The sequence below is a fragment of the Cyprinus carpio genome, chromosome A22 (assembly GCF_018340385.1).
Source record: "Cyprinus carpio isolate SPL01 chromosome A22, ASM1834038v1, whole genome shotgun sequence".
NCBI lineage: Eukaryota > Metazoa > Chordata > Actinopteri > Cypriniformes > Cyprinidae > Cyprinus > Cyprinus carpio.
Window position 1 is genome coordinate 12,690,228 of NC_056593.1, and position 19,871 is coordinate 12,710,098.

Consider the following 19,871-nt stretch of genomic DNA (forward strand, 5'->3'; position numbering starts at 1 on the left):
GACCTTTAATCTAAATTGTAATCTTTTGATTTCCCCTATAATTATGTACAAACTAATCAGCTACAGCCGAACACCTCTTCTAAGCAAGGGACGACCAAAGAAACCATTTGAAAACCAAACCCCCACGTACACAGACTTCCATTCAGCGGTAGCATACAGTAGCTGGATTATTGTACACCTATTTTTACTTTTTCCAGCTATCCCATGTCTTTGCTGTAATGAAAGAGGCTGTCTGTTCATCCTGCTTTAACGTTCCTCAGACATTACATTATTAAACCAACATGTGTGTGGAGTGGGTGTGGCCCGGGCTTGTGTGTCGGCACTAATGGAAGTATGAGGAGGCCACGCCCCACGGATGGCATCATCCACAGGATGGTCATAATAGTAGCATAGAAATTACACATTGCCTTTAAAGTTTTAGGAAAGCTTGTATTTTATTATAAAGCAGCTATAGATTGTTAGATGGAACCAATCAAAATGTAGAATTTGTTTATATTACATAATGTTTCAAAAGTGGATGCTATACATTTCATAATGATTTTACTTTCTAAAAAGAATGTATAATAAGTGGACTACAAAATATGGAACAGAATTTTACATTTATTTCTTTAGCAAACAGTTTTATCCAAATTGGCTTACAAATGAGGACTACAACAAGCAATTCATCCTACTTTGTTTATAACATTTTTCAGAGTTTACATTATGGTTTACTGGGGGAAACATGCTGTTTAATATAGCTTTACTCATTTTAAATAAATGTTTACATGTGAGGTTATGGTTTGTAAAACTGGACATGTTTAATGTACCTCCCACTATCCCTTATTGTCACTGCTAGGTTAAATTTACAAAAATCAAAACTCAAGATAAATAGACGCCGCTATCTAAAGTAACCGCACTTGTAAACACACTGGATTTAATATAAGGAGTTTAGTGTGCTTGCACAGATTCCTGTGGCTTTTCTATTGCTTTATGTTGAGTGAAACCAGGGCAATGGCAGTTTTCAGCTTGAAGTCAATATACAGTGTACTGGATTTTTTTTAGTTACAGACTGAAGTGTTCTGCTTGAATATTTGTTAATATCCTTGGATTACATATTAAATAAGTCTTTGTTTGCTATGTGATTTATTTATTATAGATATGAGCAAATTAAGAGTTCTTTTAGTTGTAAATGATGCTCTTTAATAATACTTTTCTAATATTAGTTAATAGTTGTTTTCTATTTACTTCTGTATCAGTAAAGGCCTAATGGACATACTGTATTTCCCCATGAAAACGTTACATTATTATTAGCTTAAACTACAGATTGATTGGGATTTTCCCCATTTGTAAGTTACTGGATGAAAGCGTCTTCTAAAGGAATAAATATATTTAGTGTAGTTTACTTAGTCCAATAAAAGCACATTAATAAAAGTTTTTTTTTTCTTGTTAACATAATTTACTGAATGTCTGTAGTTGATATCTACTAAACAACATGATTTTCTTAGAACATAAAAGCATCTACAGTCCCATCAACATGTTGTTGACTTTCTTCGCCTCCTTCATCTGGAAAAAAAGAAAAAAAAAAAGCATAAATTAGGCTTTTCTTGGCTATGATTTTATCCCACATCAAACGGGATTTTTTCTTTTTTATAGCCAGTGAGTAAATAGTTTGTAAACTCTGGCTGGAAATGCAGCAAAAATGTAAAAAAAAAAAAAAAAAAAAAAAAAAAACCTGTGGTGGTGTATATTAAAGAGCAGTTATGAGGGCCACAGGTGCTCTCTCTGGAAATTATTTTCCCAAGAGGCACAAATGATCACTGAATACTGTTTATGCAATTATGAACAAACTACTAGTTGTTGTTGCTTGAATTTTTAATTTAGATTTTTTCAAAGTGTTGCAAGCTATGTTTGTCTGTGGGGGTGTATCCGTTTGATATCAATTGAAAGGAAAATTGCTTACACATACTAAATTATTGATGTAATGGGTTTGCTGAGAATATTTGGTAAAGCCAGCACTGTGAATTTGTAAGTGTGTGTGTGTGTGTGTGTGTGTGTGTGTGTGTGTGTGTGTGTGTGTGTGTGTGTGTGAAATGAGCGTCTTAGCTGTAGAACCATCTGCTGAAATAATTAAGAAGTGAATTAAAATATGCCTTCACAGGACTCAAGTCTTTGTTTAGATATTAAATCAGCTACTATTTCAGTCATGCTAATTAAGCCAACGTCTACAACAAAAAGCCTCAAATCATAGCTAACATGCAGCATCTGCCCAGCACTGAGGTTAGCTTAGATGTTATCTTACTGGTGTATATTAGGTTATGTTGGGTTGGATGTTAGGTTATGTTAGGTTGTCTGTTATGTTATGTTAGCTTTTATGTTATAAATTATGCTGTGTTCAATTATATATTATGTTAGGTAATGTTATGTTACTGTAGGTTACATGTTAGGTTAGCTTATACGTTATAGGACATGTTAGGTTGCATGTTATGTTATGTTAGGTTACTGTAGGTTGGATGTTAGGTTATGTTAGGTTAGCTTGTATGTTATAGGTTATGTTAGGTTGCATGTTGTTATGTTATTGTGTTATTATATACCTAATTTGCATTTAAATGTTTAAAATGTGCATGGCAACAAACGTCTGTTTTGCAATGTCCACAAGGGCTGAAGGAACTTAACTACTAACAGTTTTGGTTTAAAACATAGGAGGTTATTACTCTGCAAAGAAAACTAGCTTAATGTATGATGGTTGTAAAACAGCCATACATTACACAGTTTTCAGATGCAACGATTTTATATAGGAACATCAAACACACATAAATACCACTAAATTTGGTGGTTTAGAAGTCTCAGAACTGTTGTGTTTTTGGTAAATAGTATTGAGAAAACAGCTGCGAGAGACATGTGAATGTAAGCAGACAATGCACCCAGCCAGACTAAATCCCAGCTGGTGGGCTTCAGCTCCTGGAATCTGACCTGCTTTCGATGAAAATCAGCATTTGGATGGGATACAAAAATACCCCCTACTGTATCCATTTAGTCTCTTTGTGATCCATTCGCAACTGGGACACACAGCAGTGTGTGTGTGTGTGTGTGTGTGTGTGTGTGTGTGTGTGGATGAGAGAGTAGTAGAAAGAAGACACTGGAATGCAGTCAACGGCAACTTGCTCTTTGGCCTTTCAGAGGTAACCAAGCATGTCCTCCTAAGCCTTCAACCCCTCTGCCTCATTTCCTAGCATAAAAGACCAAACCTTGGCCGAGACGCAAAAGACAAGGAAAAAAAAAAGGCGGCAAATGATTGGGGATCATCTTTTCCATTGTGCAGTGGTCCATCTATGGTTGTATCTGGAGACTAAAGAAGCTCCACAACATTGTCCTACACTCTTTAAAATAAAGGTTCCAGAGACAGGTTTTTGTAGCAACGTAATAGAAAAATTATTTTTATTTTTTTTTTTCACAAAAGAACCTTTCAGGGAACAGTTCTGAAAAGAACCATTTTTGCATACTGTTAAGTATATTTCTTTTTAAAGAACATTTTTCCACTATAAAGAACATTTTGTACATTTCTATGGATGTTCTTCATGGTTCCACGGAGGTTCTGCATGTCATTGTAAACTTGTATGACTTTCTTCTGTGGAACACAGAACGAGGTATTTTGAGAAATGTTTAAGCTGCTCTTTTCCATACAACAAAAGTATATAGTGAGCAAGGGATGCGTCAGAAAGAATGATAAAGCACCATTCAATGTGATGCATGCAATATTTTTTTTTTTTGCTGTAGTTTGTGTATTTAAGGATGTTTTGTTGAAAACTAAAGCTTTTGCATCGTAATGAAATCATAGTCTGTTTGGAGCTGGAAGTCTTGATGCTGATAGCATTCTAAAGTGTATTTGTGGTGGTAAACTCCAAAAGATCCATGTGATTCTTGCTAATGTGTTTTTTTTTTCTTCTGTAAATCATCATTAACAGAGCTCTTTTCATACAATATATTGTTCCTAGTAAGGATTAAAGAAACTGATGCCAATCCAAGATCTGCTGAACAGATTTTAGGTCTGCAATTGATAAAATAAAATAACCTCTGATGGCTTCCGTGAATTTGTTTTGACATTTTTCCTCCAGTGACAAAGCAGAATTCATTGGAATTATGATTTAAACAGTCCCCGATATATTTATTTAAATTTGTTATCCCTTTCAGAGGCCAAAAAGAGCTTCCCTGCTGAAAAGACCAGTTCAGACCAGAATTAATTTCTGTATTTATCCAAATTGGCTATACTATGTTCTTCAACACTACATTTTTTAAATCAATTTCTATAAATTCTTATAATGATTTGATTAACGATTGTAATATTACACCCAAGGTCTGGTAATTTTCTTACAGATAATTGCATTATGTGGCCTGATATCACAATTATAACTTAAATTGACATATTTCGCAATGTAATTTCTCAATATTTGGGCTGTAAAACTCAAAATTGTGCCAAGAGTGGGCCTCCAAAGTTCATTTTTTCAAATGTTTCTGTGTTTCCTCTTTCTTTTCCAAACAGCTTGGGCAACTGGACAAAGCTGTGTCTGCCGCTCATACGTATTTCCAAGCCAACCCTGAGCACGTGGAGATGGGAGAACACTTGGAGCAATACAAAGCCCAGAAGGGTGTAAAAGAGGAACACTTTATTGACCGGGAATCCCGCCCACACCAGGTCAGTGACTGCTGACCCCAATTACGGCACTGTTTGAAACTTCTTGAACCTCCAAGAGCACCCTACAAAGCCTGAAACACCTGTAACAAGTTCAGCATCATGAAGTGCATCTTTCTATTTACAGAAAGCCTTCTTTGCTGGGGTGAAGCTCTACAACAAAGGCAACTACAAAGAGTCTGTGACGTTTTTTGAAGATGCTTTGACTGAGTATTACCGCGCCGATGTGGAGTGCCGGGCCCTCTGTGAAGGGCCGCAGCACTTTGAGGAACAGAATCATGTTTTGTACAAATACAACCTCTACGAGCTAATCTCAGGTACAGATGCTTTTTTACTCAGAGCTTTTCTGCTTCCTCCTAATGTGGTAAAGCTATCATCTGAGGTCTTGAGAAGGTTCTGGGAATTTTCCATTCTCAAGTGGTTCTTTGGGACTTTCTGTTTTGGATATCATGTTTCAGAGCTATTTGTGTTTCCAGAAATGGAGATCTTCCCATTATCTGACCTCTAGTAGGCAAGAGTAATGTTTGACCTAAGGGTTTTTTGTTTTTATTCTGAAGTACAATTCGTTATTGTTGTGTCTGACAGGCACTTCATAATAGTACAACAATGAACAGCTTCAAAGAGTGTGACATAAGGCTGCCCTATATAGTGTTTTGCAAATAAAACTTACAACTTGAAAAGCTTCTTTGGATCAAAGCTGAATCCACTTTTATGATTCATTATGTATCGATACAGAAGCTGTTCATTTTAACTTAAGCCTGTGAAGTTACATGGCTTATGTCTGTTAAGGATGCATGTCATGAGCCATGTTTTGTCTGGATTGCATTCCTGCTCAAAACCAGACTACTGTTTGAAATTCACACACACGGTCCAAATGACCTCAATTTTAAAAAAAAGATAGCCATTTAAAGCCAGGGCAGGATTTCTGAAGGATCATGTGACACTGAAGACTGGAGTAATGATGCTGAAAATTCAGCTTTGCATCACAGGAATAAATAAAATTTTAAAATATATTCAAACAGGAAAAGCTATTTTAAATTTTAATAAAATTCCACGATATTTCTGTTTTTAATGTATTTTTTGATCAAATAAATGCAGCATTGGTGTGCAAAAAGAAAAAAAAACGTAATGACACCAACTGTAGAGTATTTCATTTATCACATATTTTCATTCATCATATTTATAGTTATTGACAGAACTCACAATGCTGGCTAATAGTTTTTAGTTGCTTTCAGTCACATTTCAGTAAAATTGCTGTAATAGTTGCATGATGGGCACTAATTACAGCTAATATAACTAACTGACATCTTTTAACTATGTGAAAGTCCATAAAAGTCAAACGGGGAGTCATAATTCTCTAACACTTATGTCATAACATCCCCCTAACATTTGGCTTAAAAAACAATGCATGTCATTGAACTGCCATAATGGTTCTTATTTATTGCTGATTGCATTCTGCTGATTAAGGAAGGATGTGAAAGACTGTTGCATGATTGACATTCGTTTATGGCCTAAATGTGAAGGATTGGCCAATCGTGAGAGGACTCGTTCTTCACAGGGGTTGTCAGTGTTTCTGACATTAGCTTCAGGGGGTTTTGTGCATGATGGCATGTCTCAGAGTTCAGCAAGGAATCCCTGGAAAATATTCGGAGTGATGTCACTGACATTTTCCATCCACTGGGTGTGTTTGTGCACATTAAAGGATCTGAGAGCATATGTGTATGTATGTTTTTGTTAGTATGCAATGACATGACTCTCTACTACAATTATGGGCTCATTTTAACAAAAGATGGGTTGGTTTTCATGATTTCCATGGCTTTAAGGTTTTAATCTTTGTTATATTTACAAAAGTAATCAAGAGCTAGTTACATGCCTTTATGAATACATGAATAGACTAACACAGAACAAATTTGACAAAAGCCTCTCCATCCCATAGTATGCCTGTTAAACCCTCTTTTGATAGAAGCTTACTCATCTTTTTAATTTGTGAATCTGTTCCCACTTTCACGTGGGAACAATCTGCCTACTACCCATCATGAATCCCTTTAAAGTGAGTTTAAAGTCTTCTCAGCTCTCTAATTTAATCCTCAACCTTGTCCACATGAAACACACCAGCACCCCTGGTTGCACATCTTTGATTTGATCCCAGTTAGATGATCTCACTCCATGCACTCTGGGAAAAGACATGGATCACATTCTCAACTACCAACCAGAATTACAGTGTGTTATTAAGCAATTAGATCCCACCACGATGTGGTTTCTCTTTTTCCACAAATAGGCTACACTCTTAAAAATAAAGATTCTTTTTTTGGCATCTATGGATCAAGGACCTTAAACATTCACATCATCAGAAGGTTCTTTATAGCAGAAAAAAGGATCTTAAGATTAAAAAAATAAATACATTTTTCTTCAGACTAAATAAAAATGGTTCTTTTAAGAACTGTTCACTGAAAGGTTCTCTGAGGAACCAAATATGGTTCCTCTATGCATCACTGTAAAAACACCCTTTTGGAACCATTATTTTTTTTTATTTGTGTTTGTTTGTTTGTTGTTATTATTGAAGCTGGTTTTTTATTGTTGATAATAAGTAGTAAGAGGCCCCAAGCTAATTTGACCTCGAGACCCCTCATCTAAATAATGTTGAACTTTGTCTTCCAGATCATTACACACAGGTTCTTCACTGCCAGCATGAGTGCATCCGAGACTTGGCCACACGCCCTGGTCGCCTGTCGCCCATGGAAAACTACCTACCACTGCATTACGACTACCTGCAGTTTGCCTATTTCCAAGGTAAACCTCCATATATGTCCAAACTGGCTTGAATGAACGTTCTTGAATTCACAACTTCTGGTCTTGGAGTAAAACTCATTGGGCTTGATTTGGTATCTGACCCCAATTCTCTCATTGGATCTTGGACTCAAGATAAAAGATACTGGCTACAACACTACTGACTTCCATCAGTCAAATTAGAAATGGTCTGTATTGGAAAGAAATTGTCAGCAGTAATTATAATCAGATTAAAAGCACCTTGAAAATGATTTTGAAATGACAAAACCTCATTAATCATGAAATTACTCACGGTAAAGGAGAGGAAGAGTCTGATAAATATTTCTGAGACTGATTTCTTCTTGGAAATGTCAACGCTGAACTTTTGCTTCGAGATGAGAAATTTAAGTTTTACAAACACTGCTTATTATTAAAAAAATGACAAGTCATTCAGGTGTGTGTGCGAGTGCCTTCTCTTTTGCAAGTCTCAAGAGCCGTGTGTTTCCACTCACTCATTCCCGAGGTGTTTGTTCCATTGTGGTCACTGGCCTGGAATGCGAATGTTTCTGAGCATGTGGGTCTCCAAGTGGAAATAAACGTGACTGTGGGAAAAGATGACTCCAACAAAATCAGACAGCCTCACAGGATGTAGAATCCAAGAAACAGAGCCCTGGTGGCTTCATCAACACTTAATAACTGGTTCTCTTCTCTATGTGTTCAGCTGGAAGGAATGAGAAGGCGTTGGAGTGCGCGTTGACCTACCTGTTGTTCCACGAAGGCGAAAAGTTCATGAGTGAGAATGTGGAGTATTACAGGGAAGTGCTGGGACATGATGGCCAGCCTCGTAAGGTGAGACATGACGGTGCAACATGCAGAAAAAAACTATTGTAGCTGCAAGCATCAATTATCAGGGTTCAAGCACTTTAAGGCCTTTATGGATTCTATGGTGTTAGGCGAAAGTGAAATGTACAGCTGACATCAAACATCCTTTTAGCTGATACTTGTCTTTAAAATAACTTATCGTACACTAGCAACAGTCGCCATTGAGCAAGTTCAAATTCATAATGGTGATAGTTCTTGGATCGCCATTTTCAGCTTTTGAACAGATCCAGATCTATTACGAAATCACTATAGTATACTTGTTCCCCAAGTGCAGAGTTTGGCAGGATGTCAGCGTGCATAAACACACTAGAATAATCATATGTTTAGTGGGTTTTGGAATCAAGATGTACAGTAATGGATGCACACACTCTTGAACCACCCAAAAGAGTCTTTCGCTGGAAAACCTGGAAGCTATTAGCACTGTAAAAGACACATAAATTTAGTAAGTCAAGAGCAAGAGGGCTTCAATACGTCTTTCACTGCAAGATCCTTCAGTTCTTAGCTCATAACAGCCAAAAACATTCTTTTGCACCCTTTGCAGAGTGTTTCCATCTATGTGGGCTTGCTGCCATGTCTGATTGCCCGATTTCTAGTTCCTCCAGGACCTTGTTAATTCACCGCCGAGATGCTGTGCTGACAGCATAGTCTTCTCAAACAGGGAGCTGCAAAGAAAGTTTCACTGAAACACCGCAAAGCTCCCTGAAACAATTTGCGAACTGTTTGCATTCGAAGAACACGAAGCCGCAAAAGCTACCCATGTAACTCTTTCCCCAAAAGGGCACCAAGGCTGCCGTTTCATGTGGTCTCGACCACACTTAGAAGCAGCAGACTTTGCTCCAGTTATAGCAAATGAGTGCCAGAGACCACTAATAAAAAGTCTTGGAAAATGCCAAGAGACATCGCACAGGTTGTGGAACGGGCTTGATTTTAGACTGAGACTACGCCATCCATCCCTCAGGTTTTGTTGTGATGTAGACAAGATGTTTAGGAGATAAAATATTTAGGGCCATAATCTTAAACCTACAGCATATAGGAAATGGAATCAGTCTAACTATGCTTTTTTATGCCACAGGAAGCTGAACAGTATCTAAAGCGGCACAAACAGGAGTTAGACCTGCTGCTCATCGGCAGCAGTAATCTTGGAGTGCCCTATACTGAAGCAGTAAGTACACAAAATGAACCAGAAATGGTTTTCTAAAGCTCTAAAGTCTGCCATTTTTTTCTGTCTATACCAGTTTAATATACAGAGACATTTATAAGCTAGTAATTTGTAGTTGAATTCTCAAAAAACGTGTACATAGAAAAAACAACAACTAAGTTTTACGTATTAGTTTTTTCTCAAATTATATTTAAGGCTGCATTCAAACCTTAAATTAGGTTTAATATTAATCAAAAAATATTTATAATTCAACAACATATTATTAAGCCATATTGTTCAACCAATGGAAGACAGGGGAGGCCTGTTTGAAAACAATTTTTGCCGATTGAACTAAGTGTTCACTTTGTAAATATATAAGGGATTGAATATCATAAAACAGTTCACATGTAACATGTAAGCAATGGGAGTGAGTTATAACATGAACAAAGAAATGTTTAAGTCTGGTAACAGCTGTGACAGGGAACAGGTGCTCCTGTAAGATTTGAGAGCCTACATCTCCCCCTTGTGGTGGGATCATCAATAAGCCCAACTATTATAAAGCCACAGCCCTCATATCTAAATAGTTTTTCATGTACTCTTCTGATGGTTGTTTCTCCTCAGAACTACTGGAGCAGTTCGGGTGGTAGAGAAGATACTAACAGGTAGGCGTTTTTATTAATATGATAAAGCGTAATGATAATGTTCAGAGCTTATGTTTTGAATATGTGTCTTTAGGATTCCTTCTGGTACCAATGGCTGGATGGACTATGTGCCAATATCAAAGAGAAATATCACAGTGTCTGTGTTTCACGAGCTGCGGGAAGGTGATATGCTGTTTCTGACTTTTAAATGAACTTAATATTGTAAAAGGCAAGATACATAACCATGTGATAACATATGGTAACATACATAACAGTTATTAGTAATTCAACCAAATATGAAAATCCTGGCACATAGAGACCTCAGAGTTGCAAAAAAGTTGATTGTTTTCAATGAACCAATTGATCCGGTTCACAAATTCGCCTGGTTACAATATACTGGTTCAGCACATTAGTTATATTTCTATTACTGTTTCAGTGTTTTACCATTTTTATTGGTTATTAAAAGTACATTTGTGGTTGTATGTGTACGTGTGTATATAGGAGGTCCATTGGTGTATGAGAATGTACGACTTGTACAGAACTCCGTCACCCTGAACGGGAGTCAGAGGGTGCTTTTTGATGATGTCATCAGTGAGGACGAGTGCTCTGAGCTCAACCATCTGGCACACGTGAGAGTTTACTTCTGTTGTGTCATTCTCAGTGTCTAAAACTAATCAGCTCATGTGATATAGTATTTTATTTCATTTTATGTCAGATGCACTGTTACTTTACAGTTAAGTTTGGTTGGTATCTCAATATTTCCTTAGAGTGTCACTGCAGCTGGCGACGGCTACAAGGGGAAAATGTCTCCTCACACACCAAATGAGAAATTCGAAGGAGCGACAGTATTGAAAACGTTGAAGGTTAGACCTTTCTGAGTTTTTAACATTGACTCACACTTGTGTGTTTACAGATAGTGTAAACTCATGAACTCCATGTTACAGTGCTAACAGCATGAAATATATGTAGCACAGACAAATATTGGGTAAAATAGTCCTTTGAATTAATATTTCTCATCACTATTTTGTTTTATTTGGAATGTAAATGTATTTAGAATTACAATTCATATTGAATTATTTATTTTTAAAGATTTATGTCCATTCTGATTGGACAAAGAGTTGTGAATAATTAAACAGTCATGAATATTATAATATTAATAATTCATTCTTCGTTATTTATCGTTGCAGTATGGCTATGAGGGACGTGTTCCTTTAAAAAGTGCCCGCCTCTTTTATGATGTCAGCGAGAAGGCAAGGCGGATAATTGAGTCGTACTTCATGCTGAACTCTACTCTTCATTTCTCATACACACATCTTGTGTGTAGGACCGCCATATCTGGTACGTCACCTCTACCTCAGATTAAACCACACTTTGATTACTTAAGTCAGAATATAGCCTACTACACATAATGCTGCATCATGATCGCTCAAAAAACAAACAAAAAGTCAGTGGTTGGAGATATGCAAGCAAAAAATAAGAGATAAAAAATGGATAATAGAAAGTGCAAAGGTGGCACTGAAAAGTCCAGAATAATAAAAAACATAAACTCTAGAAACTGATGCGGCCAAAGCTGAGTAATGTTACCTTTTTTTCTTAAATCCACCAAGAGTACAACAAATGAAGACGATGAGACGGCCAGTAAGCGGCCATGCAAAATAACGTTTACAATTTGGAAATTATATTTTTGAAAAATGCGATGAATTACAAGGCTGTAGAGAACAGTGAACTATTGAAGACTTATATACTGAGGTTTTAATTACATTATTTTGATCTTGTCAGTCGTGAACTAAAGTGGGCCAGTCTAAGGCATGAAACTCCTGGGCTGAAAATGAGTACCACTCCGGCCCTGTATATATATAATTTATTTTATCAGGTCAGCAGGACCACAGAAATGACCTCAGTCACCCAATACATGCTGACAACTGTCTTCTGGATCCAGAAGCGAATGAGTGCTGGAAAGAGCCGCCTGCTTACACCTACCGAGACTACAGGTAAGAAGTGTTAAACTGCTCTAAAACCCTCTTCAGGACTCAAAATAGTTGTACTTCAAACTAAATGTGAGCATGGCCAGTTGTCATTATTAGTCAATAAAGGTATACTCACCCCCAAAATGAAAATTTTGTCATTAATCACTTACCCCCATGTCGTTCCAAACCCGTAAAAGCTTCGTTCGTCTTCGGAACACAATTTAAGATATTTTGGATGAAAACAGGGAGGCTTGAGACTGTCCCATAGACTGCCAAGTTAATAACAGTGTCAGGGTCTGTTGACAAAGGAATGTCTAGGTAAGGTATTTATTTTTTTTTTATTATATTACATATGGTGTTAGAGTTGCTTCTTATAACCCAGATTGCACATCTGATGGCAGATGGAGTATTCTGACAATGTCTTTCATACTTTTTATGGACCTTGACACTGTTAATTACTTGGCAGTCTATGGGACAGTCACAAGCCTCCCTGTTTTCATCCAAAGTATCTTAAACTGTGTTCTGAAGACAACCAAAGCTTTTGAGGGTTTGGAACGACATGAGGGTAAGGGATTAATGACAAAATTTTCATTTTGGGGTGGAGTATCCCTATAAAACAAGTTTCACACAAATTTAAAACAAGTTTCTTCTCTCCCTTTTTTTTTTTTTTCTTCTTGGTGATTCAGTGCACTGCTGTATCTGAATGGCAATTTTGACGGCGGAGAATTCATCTTTACAGAAATAGATGCCAAGACTGTCACCGTAAGGAAGAATTACTGTGTTTTGCTCATCTGTCCTCTCAGGTAGAGTTTAGCAGTTAAATGCTCTGTTTTCCCGTCACAGGCCTCAGTGAAGCCCAGGTGCGGGCGGATGGTGGGGTTCTCGTCTGGCGGTGAGAATCCACACGGTGTGCGAGCGGTCACTAGGGGGCAGCGGTGTGCTGTGGCACTCTGGTTCACTTTAGACCCCCTCTACAGGGAGCTGGTGAGGAAACTTGTTTGTCTATCATAGAGAGCACATTCAGTGTTTATTTTTCAGTCATGGTTTAGGCTTTAGTAATGCCAATCACATTATATTAACATGGTGGCATGTCTGTATATATCTCAAAAATTCTGTCTTGTTGGAAAATGTAATTTAAAAGGAAGTGGAATTTTCCATTGTACATTAAGCATAAGTCTTGAGCCACATATAGCCAGCAGTAAGTGCTGTCAAACCACTAAACCACTTCCTGTTCTCACAACACACTAACATGATGCCCATTGTGTTTATATACAGCAAGCACACGTTTTAAGGCCTCTGACCTTGAGCATTTCTACACACGTCAGTGAACCCTGACCACTTTAAATGAATGAATACCTGTGTTGTACCTGGTATAACTTATACATACACTGTTATAAGGGTCATATCATATTTATTATTTTTTTTTTATCTTTTGAAATAAACAGGGTATTGTATTATTTAAACATCTGTAAGAGCTCAAAACCTCCTCCTTAGTCAAAAAAGACCATTTATACAAACTGAAAAAAATAAAATGGTTTGTAAAATACAGTACTTGAGCTTCTACTATCTAAAACCTGGAGAAAAAAAAAAAAAACATGCCTGAACATGAGGTGTTCCCAATCGCGGTGAGGTTATTAGGAGGAAGTAAGATGTTATGCACTTCTAAAGAACCAAGCATTTAGACAGATGCTTTTTTTTTTTTCCTCAAATTTTGAAACCATGGATTTGGATTGCAGCTTCCAAAATAAAGGTTTTTATAGTAATCATTTAAAATGCACAATTGAAATGAATGAATTAATGAATGAATGAATTATATAAATATTTTTTATAATTAATGTTTTAAGAAATTATTTGATAACTGTTTAAATATAATTTATACATAAATAAAAAATGGCATATATATATATATATATATATATATATATATATATATATATATATATATATATATATATATATATACATATACACACACACACACACACACACATTTACGAACAGTTTTAGAGGAAACAGGAGAGTCGAGGTGCACATTTATTTATGCAACAACTGTTGTTTTGTTTTTTTGGATACAATATGGGTCGCATCCCTTTTAGAAAGTTTCCTCTTTCATCGACAGTCACTCCTGTAGGATGTGGTATGTCCTTTGTGGTGATATGCCAACATTTCCCTGGATACTGTGGCTCTCGATACACCACAAAAACTTGCTGTCCTGGTCACAGATGCACCAGCGAGACACGCCAACAAACTGTCCTCTTTTGAATCTGATATGCATCTCATTATGTTGTGTGTGGATTGCAATACTTTATGCACAGCTGTGCTATTGCTCTGCTAATTCAACCTTCACACTCTGGTTTTACTGATGGAATGTGAAATCCACATATATATACACGAAACCTCCAACACAATATCGGCCAGTGTTTCAATTTCATTGGTTTCAATTTAATTATTTAATAATTACTGTTTTTTTCTACTTTTTAAACAAAACAATTTAAGACTTGTTTAGTGTTTAATTAATAAATAATTTTTAATAATAGAATGTTAAAGAAATGTGTGATGTATTAAAATATGATGGAATATAATGTGTTTTAAATCTAATTGCAGGAGAGGCTTCAAGCTGATGAGGTGATTCAAGGCCTGGATAATCAGCACATGCGGGACCAAGGGCTGCATATAAACCCAAAAGACGAGTTATAGTCCATCAGCCAATGGAAGAGAAAGTACAGGGTTCACATCATTTCTTATTTATTTAATGATCAGAATGATTTTATTTTTTTTTACTGTGTGAAAATTTGTTTTTATTTTGTTTCTGTCTGTTTGTGAGAATTTTATCATTGTTATTATCACGTGTGCATATAAAATCTCAGCTCACATTTATTACGTTGCATTCCTTTAAAGTCAACATGAAATCAAAATCGATTCAACGATATACTATGGTATTTCTAGTCTGGTATAAAACAGAGATTTCATGATCCTTTTTCTGTTAAAATATCCAGATTCAGACGGTAATACATCACATTACGGAAGTAATTCTGAATATATTTTTATGTTGACTTTAAAAGAAACAGTGAACATAATTTAAATTTATATCAAGGAAAGTATGGTTTGGCTTTCTTGCCATTCATACCACCAAAGAGTGAATTGACACTGTACAACAGCATATATACATTATATTGGATATAATTTATATTCAAGTTTGTTTAACTAGACATAATCACAAGTTACCTAATGAAACAGACTATGAAAAATGAGGATTTGCACAGTTCTGTACTTACTGTATATTCTTCTGTGATATTAACAAACAATAGCTGTCCATTTTTAACAGTGCACTGTGGGTTCCTTCACGTTGAGACACCACAATGCTTTCAAATGAGTTAATTTATACTGTTTACAAATGATCTGACTGAAGCTATGCTGTAGTTTGATCATAGACTGCTATAATTGCAATCGTCAGCATTTGATATTAGGAACCTTTTTAATAAAAGATGCTATTTGTTCCTGTTTCAAGGAATTTGAACTTAAATGTGGCATATTAATTGTCCTTTCCTTTCAAATTCATTGACTCGTGTCTCTCTGTGGGTGGGTGAAATGTGCTTTGCACACTTGCCTCAGCTCTTGTTGAATTTGAACAAGGACGATGGCCACTTATTGTCACTGATATTTGATTACATGAGTATTTAAGTCTGCTTTTACTGTATGTAATACACAGTGATGTTTGCAATATGTATTTTAAATTAAAGACTGAATTATACTTATTTGTGTCCTTTACTTGCACTGATTTTTAATACACATTCTGCAGTAAAAAAACCATGCAAAATATTTGACAGTGACTTTGGCTTGCCTTTAAGTTTTCTCAGGTTTTCTCAGATACTTTAAAGTAGTTCAACCAAAAATTTAAATTTGCTGAAAATGTACTCACCCTCAGACCATCCAAGATGTAAATGAGTTTCTTCATCCAAACAGATTTGGAGAAATTTACGTGAATCCTCTGCAGTGAATGGGTGCCGGCAGTTATTTTGGCGAGTTTCTTTTTTGCTTCACAAGACATTAAATGATGAATTGGAGTGGTGTGGATTACTTGTGGATTATTGTGATGTTTTTATCAGCTGTTTGGACTTTCATTCTGATGGCACCCATTCACTGCAGAGCATCCACTGGTGAGCAAGTCATGCAAATTTCACGTAAATAATCATGTAAATTTCTCCAAATCTGTTTAAATTCATTAGCTGCAATAGATAAAAAAAACTGGAAGAACAACAGAATGTTAAACTTTTTGCGCTACAAACCAATGTCTTCATAATTATGATAAAATTATAACAAATACCACTTTGCAATATCATTCGGACTGTTTTTGTACAGCTAGAATAACTGGAAGTAGATGAAACCAGATACATAGCACATTCAAGTTACAAATGTCTGTGTACTCTTACACTAAAAATAAGGTAGATAGCGCAGTTTGAGCAATTTCTAGTAGACTCTTCTACAGGAAGACGGCATCAGAAGCTATTAATATAACACATATGCATGACCACACAGGAACCCATTTAGGCAGAGGTGGGAGTAAGTCACACATGTGCAAGTCACAAGTAAGTCTCAAGTCTTAACCTTCAAGTCTCAAGCAAGTCCAAGTCAATTTTTGTGAGAATAAAGCAAGTCAAGTCAAGTCACTGCTTTATGTCAAGCAATTCAAGTCAAGTCATAGCTGATTTAACTGAATTTATATATAAAAATAACTAAAATCTACTAAAATCTAAAAATAACTAAAACAAAACAAAATTGCAATATGCATTTCTACTCAAAAAGTGTCCACATACAGCTGAGTCAATACAATGAAAATCTTAAATAAATAAATACAAATTAAAACTACATAGCCTAAGATGTAAATGTAACTGAAATTAGTCCAACACAAAGGCATGAAAAGTATTTAGGTACAGCTGTTTCAACATGCCTCAAACATTGAAGAAAACCATGAAAAAGTATTAAACAATTAACGTAAAATGGTTTCTATGCCACCAAATGGCATCCTTCAAACAGGCATAAACTTTATGGGACATGAACACATCATTAAAGGGATACTCCACCCCAAAATGAAAATTTTGTCATTAATCACTTAACCCAATGTTGTTCCAAACCCGTAAAAGCTTCGTTCATCTTCGGGAACACAATTTAAGATATTTTGGATGAAAACCGGGAGGCTTGTTACTGTCCCATAGACTGCCAAGTAAAACACACTGTCAAGGTCCAAAAAAAGTATGAAAGACATCATCAGAATAGTCCATCTACCATCAGTGATTCAACTATAACGTTATGAAGCGACGAGAATACTTTTTGTACACGAAGAAAACAAAAATAATGACTGTATTCAACAAGTCATCTCCTCTGTGTCTCTCCACATCACCGTAGCGCCATTTCGGAGAATATGAGCTGAATGCAGGCAGCTCATTGCTTCATAACGTTACGATCTGACCTGTGTTCCGTTGGAATCTGTAGCGTTGAGTCCAGAGGTGGAAGTTTGACCTGGGCACGCATGCTTTTACTTTTCTTGCCCAGGCACTCTCTACTATGAGCATCTCATCTCTCCATTATGACATCTAACTTTCAGCCTCCACACTGGCAACTCAGGAGCACTCTGTCCTTAAGAGTGCTGTCGTTGCTCGGCAAGGTTCGCGTGTATGACAGGCGCGACCTGGTCGTCATCCTGCAACTGTCGCATACACTTCCATCGCATGCTGGAATGTGCGTTCTCTTGGCGTTAGTTCTGACATGGACTGAATCTCCCCTCGTAAATCAGCCCTGATTGATGCAGAACTACTCCGACTTAACATTCCCATCACTGCCCTGAGTGAAACCTGGCTGACCGGTGTTGGCTCTGTCCGGGAAAAAAACTATACTTTATTCTGGAACGAATACCCATGCGGTGTGTTGGATATGCACGGTGTTGGATTTGCAATCCAAAACAAGCTACTGTCCTCAGTGGAAAAACCTGTGCCCATCTTCTCTCGTCTCTCCTCACTGCGCCTGCACACAAACTGTGGCCCAGTTACAATCATAGCCACTTAAGGCCCTACACTAACTTCTGATTTAGATGTAAAGGAATCATTTTACAATCAACTTAGCACCATTGTTCAGAAGACCCCGTCAACTGAACGTTTGATGATCCTTGGTGAATTTAATGCCCAAGTGGGTGCTAACTCTAGTGCATGGCCTGACATTCTGGGAAACCATGGATATGGCAACATGAATGATAACGGTCAGCGCTTACTGGAACTTTGTAGCACCCACAAACTTTGTGTCCCCTCTTCATTCTTTCAGGGCTCAAGCTCCTCCAAGGTCACCTGGCGACTCGACCAAGGCCTTTGACTACGTTAGTCGATCTGGACTTTTCCTCATCCTACAAAGACTTGGCTGCCCTGCAAAGTTACTGAAGGTGGTTACTGAGTTTCATGAGGGCATGAAGGCAACTGTAGAGTCTGAAGGCACTCGCTCTGAAGAGTTCCAGATAAGGTGTGGGGTAAAAAAGGGATGTAACCTTGCTCCTACCCTCTTTTTCTTCTCTGCCTTACTACGCCGTGCCTTCCCTGACGACTCAGGTATCCTTCTACACACCTGCAGCTCAGGAAAACTGTTAAATCTGGCCAGGCTGTGGGCGAAGAGTAAAGTACGCCATGTTCTGGTACGTGAGCTGCTTTATGCTGATGATGCTGCCTTTGTTGCCCACTAAGAGGCAGATCTACAACTACTCTGCTCATCTTTTTTTTTTTTTTCGCTGCATGTCTAGAGTTTGGTTTGCAGATTAGTCTTAAAAAGACAGTTATCCTTGCTCAACCTGCAACCTTGAACCCTACAGTATACATTAACAACATATGTCTATCTGTGGTAGACAAATTCACCTACCTAGGTTCCACAGTATCAAACAACAATAACCTTGATGCAGAGCTTGACATGCGCATTGGGAGGGCGTCATCAATGTTTGGAAAATTGAACAAGCATGTCTGGCACAACAAGTACCTCTCATTGCTCCTCAAAGTCTGTGTATACCATGCACGTGTACTTAGCACCTTACTATATGCAAGCGAGACAAGGACAACATACAGGAGGTACGAACATCGCCTCAACGCCTTCCATTTTTGCTGTCTTCGCTCCATACTGGGTGTATGCTGGAAGGACCATGTGCCAAACTCTATCATACTTGAGAGAACTGGTTCCAGTGACCTGTACCCCATCCTTCGTGAACACCACCTCCACTGGACTGGGCATATTTATCGAATGAATGACACCCGCCTCCCAAAAATCTTGCTATATGGTGAGCTGGCAAATGCCCCCCGCAAACTTCACAAGGAATGGATTGAGGGTGGGGTCAAGGCATCAAGAGCCACCACACACAGACATGTCAAGGAATTTGGCTACAGTTGTCGTATTCCTCTTGTTAAGCCACTCCTGAACCACAGACAATGTCAGAGGCGTCTTACCTGGACTAAGGAGAAGAAGAACTGGACTGTTGCCCAGTGGTCCAAAGTCCTCTTTTCAGATGAGAGCAAGTTTTGTATTTCATTTGGAAACCAAGGTCCTAGAGTCTGGAGGAAGGGTGGAGAAGCTAATAGCCCAAGTTGCTTGAAGTCCAGTGTTAAGTTTCCGGAGTCTGTGATGATTTGGGGTGCAATGTCATCTGCTGGTGTTGGTCCATTGTGTTTTTTGAAAACCAAAGTCACTGCACACATTTACCAAGAAATTTTGGAGCATTTCATGCTTTCTTCTGCTGACCAGCTTTTTGAAGATGCTGATTTCATTTTCCAGCAGGATTTGGCACCTGC

At 37.4% G+C, this 19,871-nt stretch overlaps 1 protein-coding gene across 1 annotated transcript in view; it reads left to right on the plus strand.

The window, feature by feature from the left end:
• The window catches only part of LOC109092890 (prolyl 3-hydroxylase 2-like), a 38,213-nt gene extending 22,398 nt beyond the window's left edge, over positions 1-15,815 (plus strand). The window contains exons 2-15 of the mRNA XM_042711916.1: positions 4,517-4,669; positions 4,794-4,983; positions 7,325-7,456; positions 8,154-8,281; positions 9,387-9,476; positions 10,074-10,114; positions 10,188-10,276; positions 10,595-10,722; positions 10,861-10,956; positions 11,281-11,431; positions 11,967-12,084; positions 12,747-12,822; positions 12,904-13,044; positions 14,665-15,815. Coding sequence (XP_042567850.1) covers positions 4,517-4,669; positions 4,794-4,983; positions 7,325-7,456; positions 8,154-8,281; positions 9,387-9,476; positions 10,074-10,114; positions 10,188-10,276; positions 10,595-10,722; positions 10,861-10,956; positions 11,281-11,431; positions 11,967-12,084; positions 12,747-12,822; positions 12,904-13,044; positions 14,665-14,757 — 1,626 coding nt within the window. The 3' untranslated portion in view covers positions 14,758-15,815. The remainder of the gene's footprint in view (positions 1-4,516; positions 4,670-4,793; positions 4,984-7,324; positions 7,457-8,153; positions 8,282-9,386; positions 9,477-10,073; positions 10,115-10,187; positions 10,277-10,594; positions 10,723-10,860; positions 10,957-11,280; positions 11,432-11,966; positions 12,085-12,746; positions 12,823-12,903; positions 13,045-14,664) is intronic.
• Positions 15,816-19,871: the final 4,056 nt, after the last annotated feature.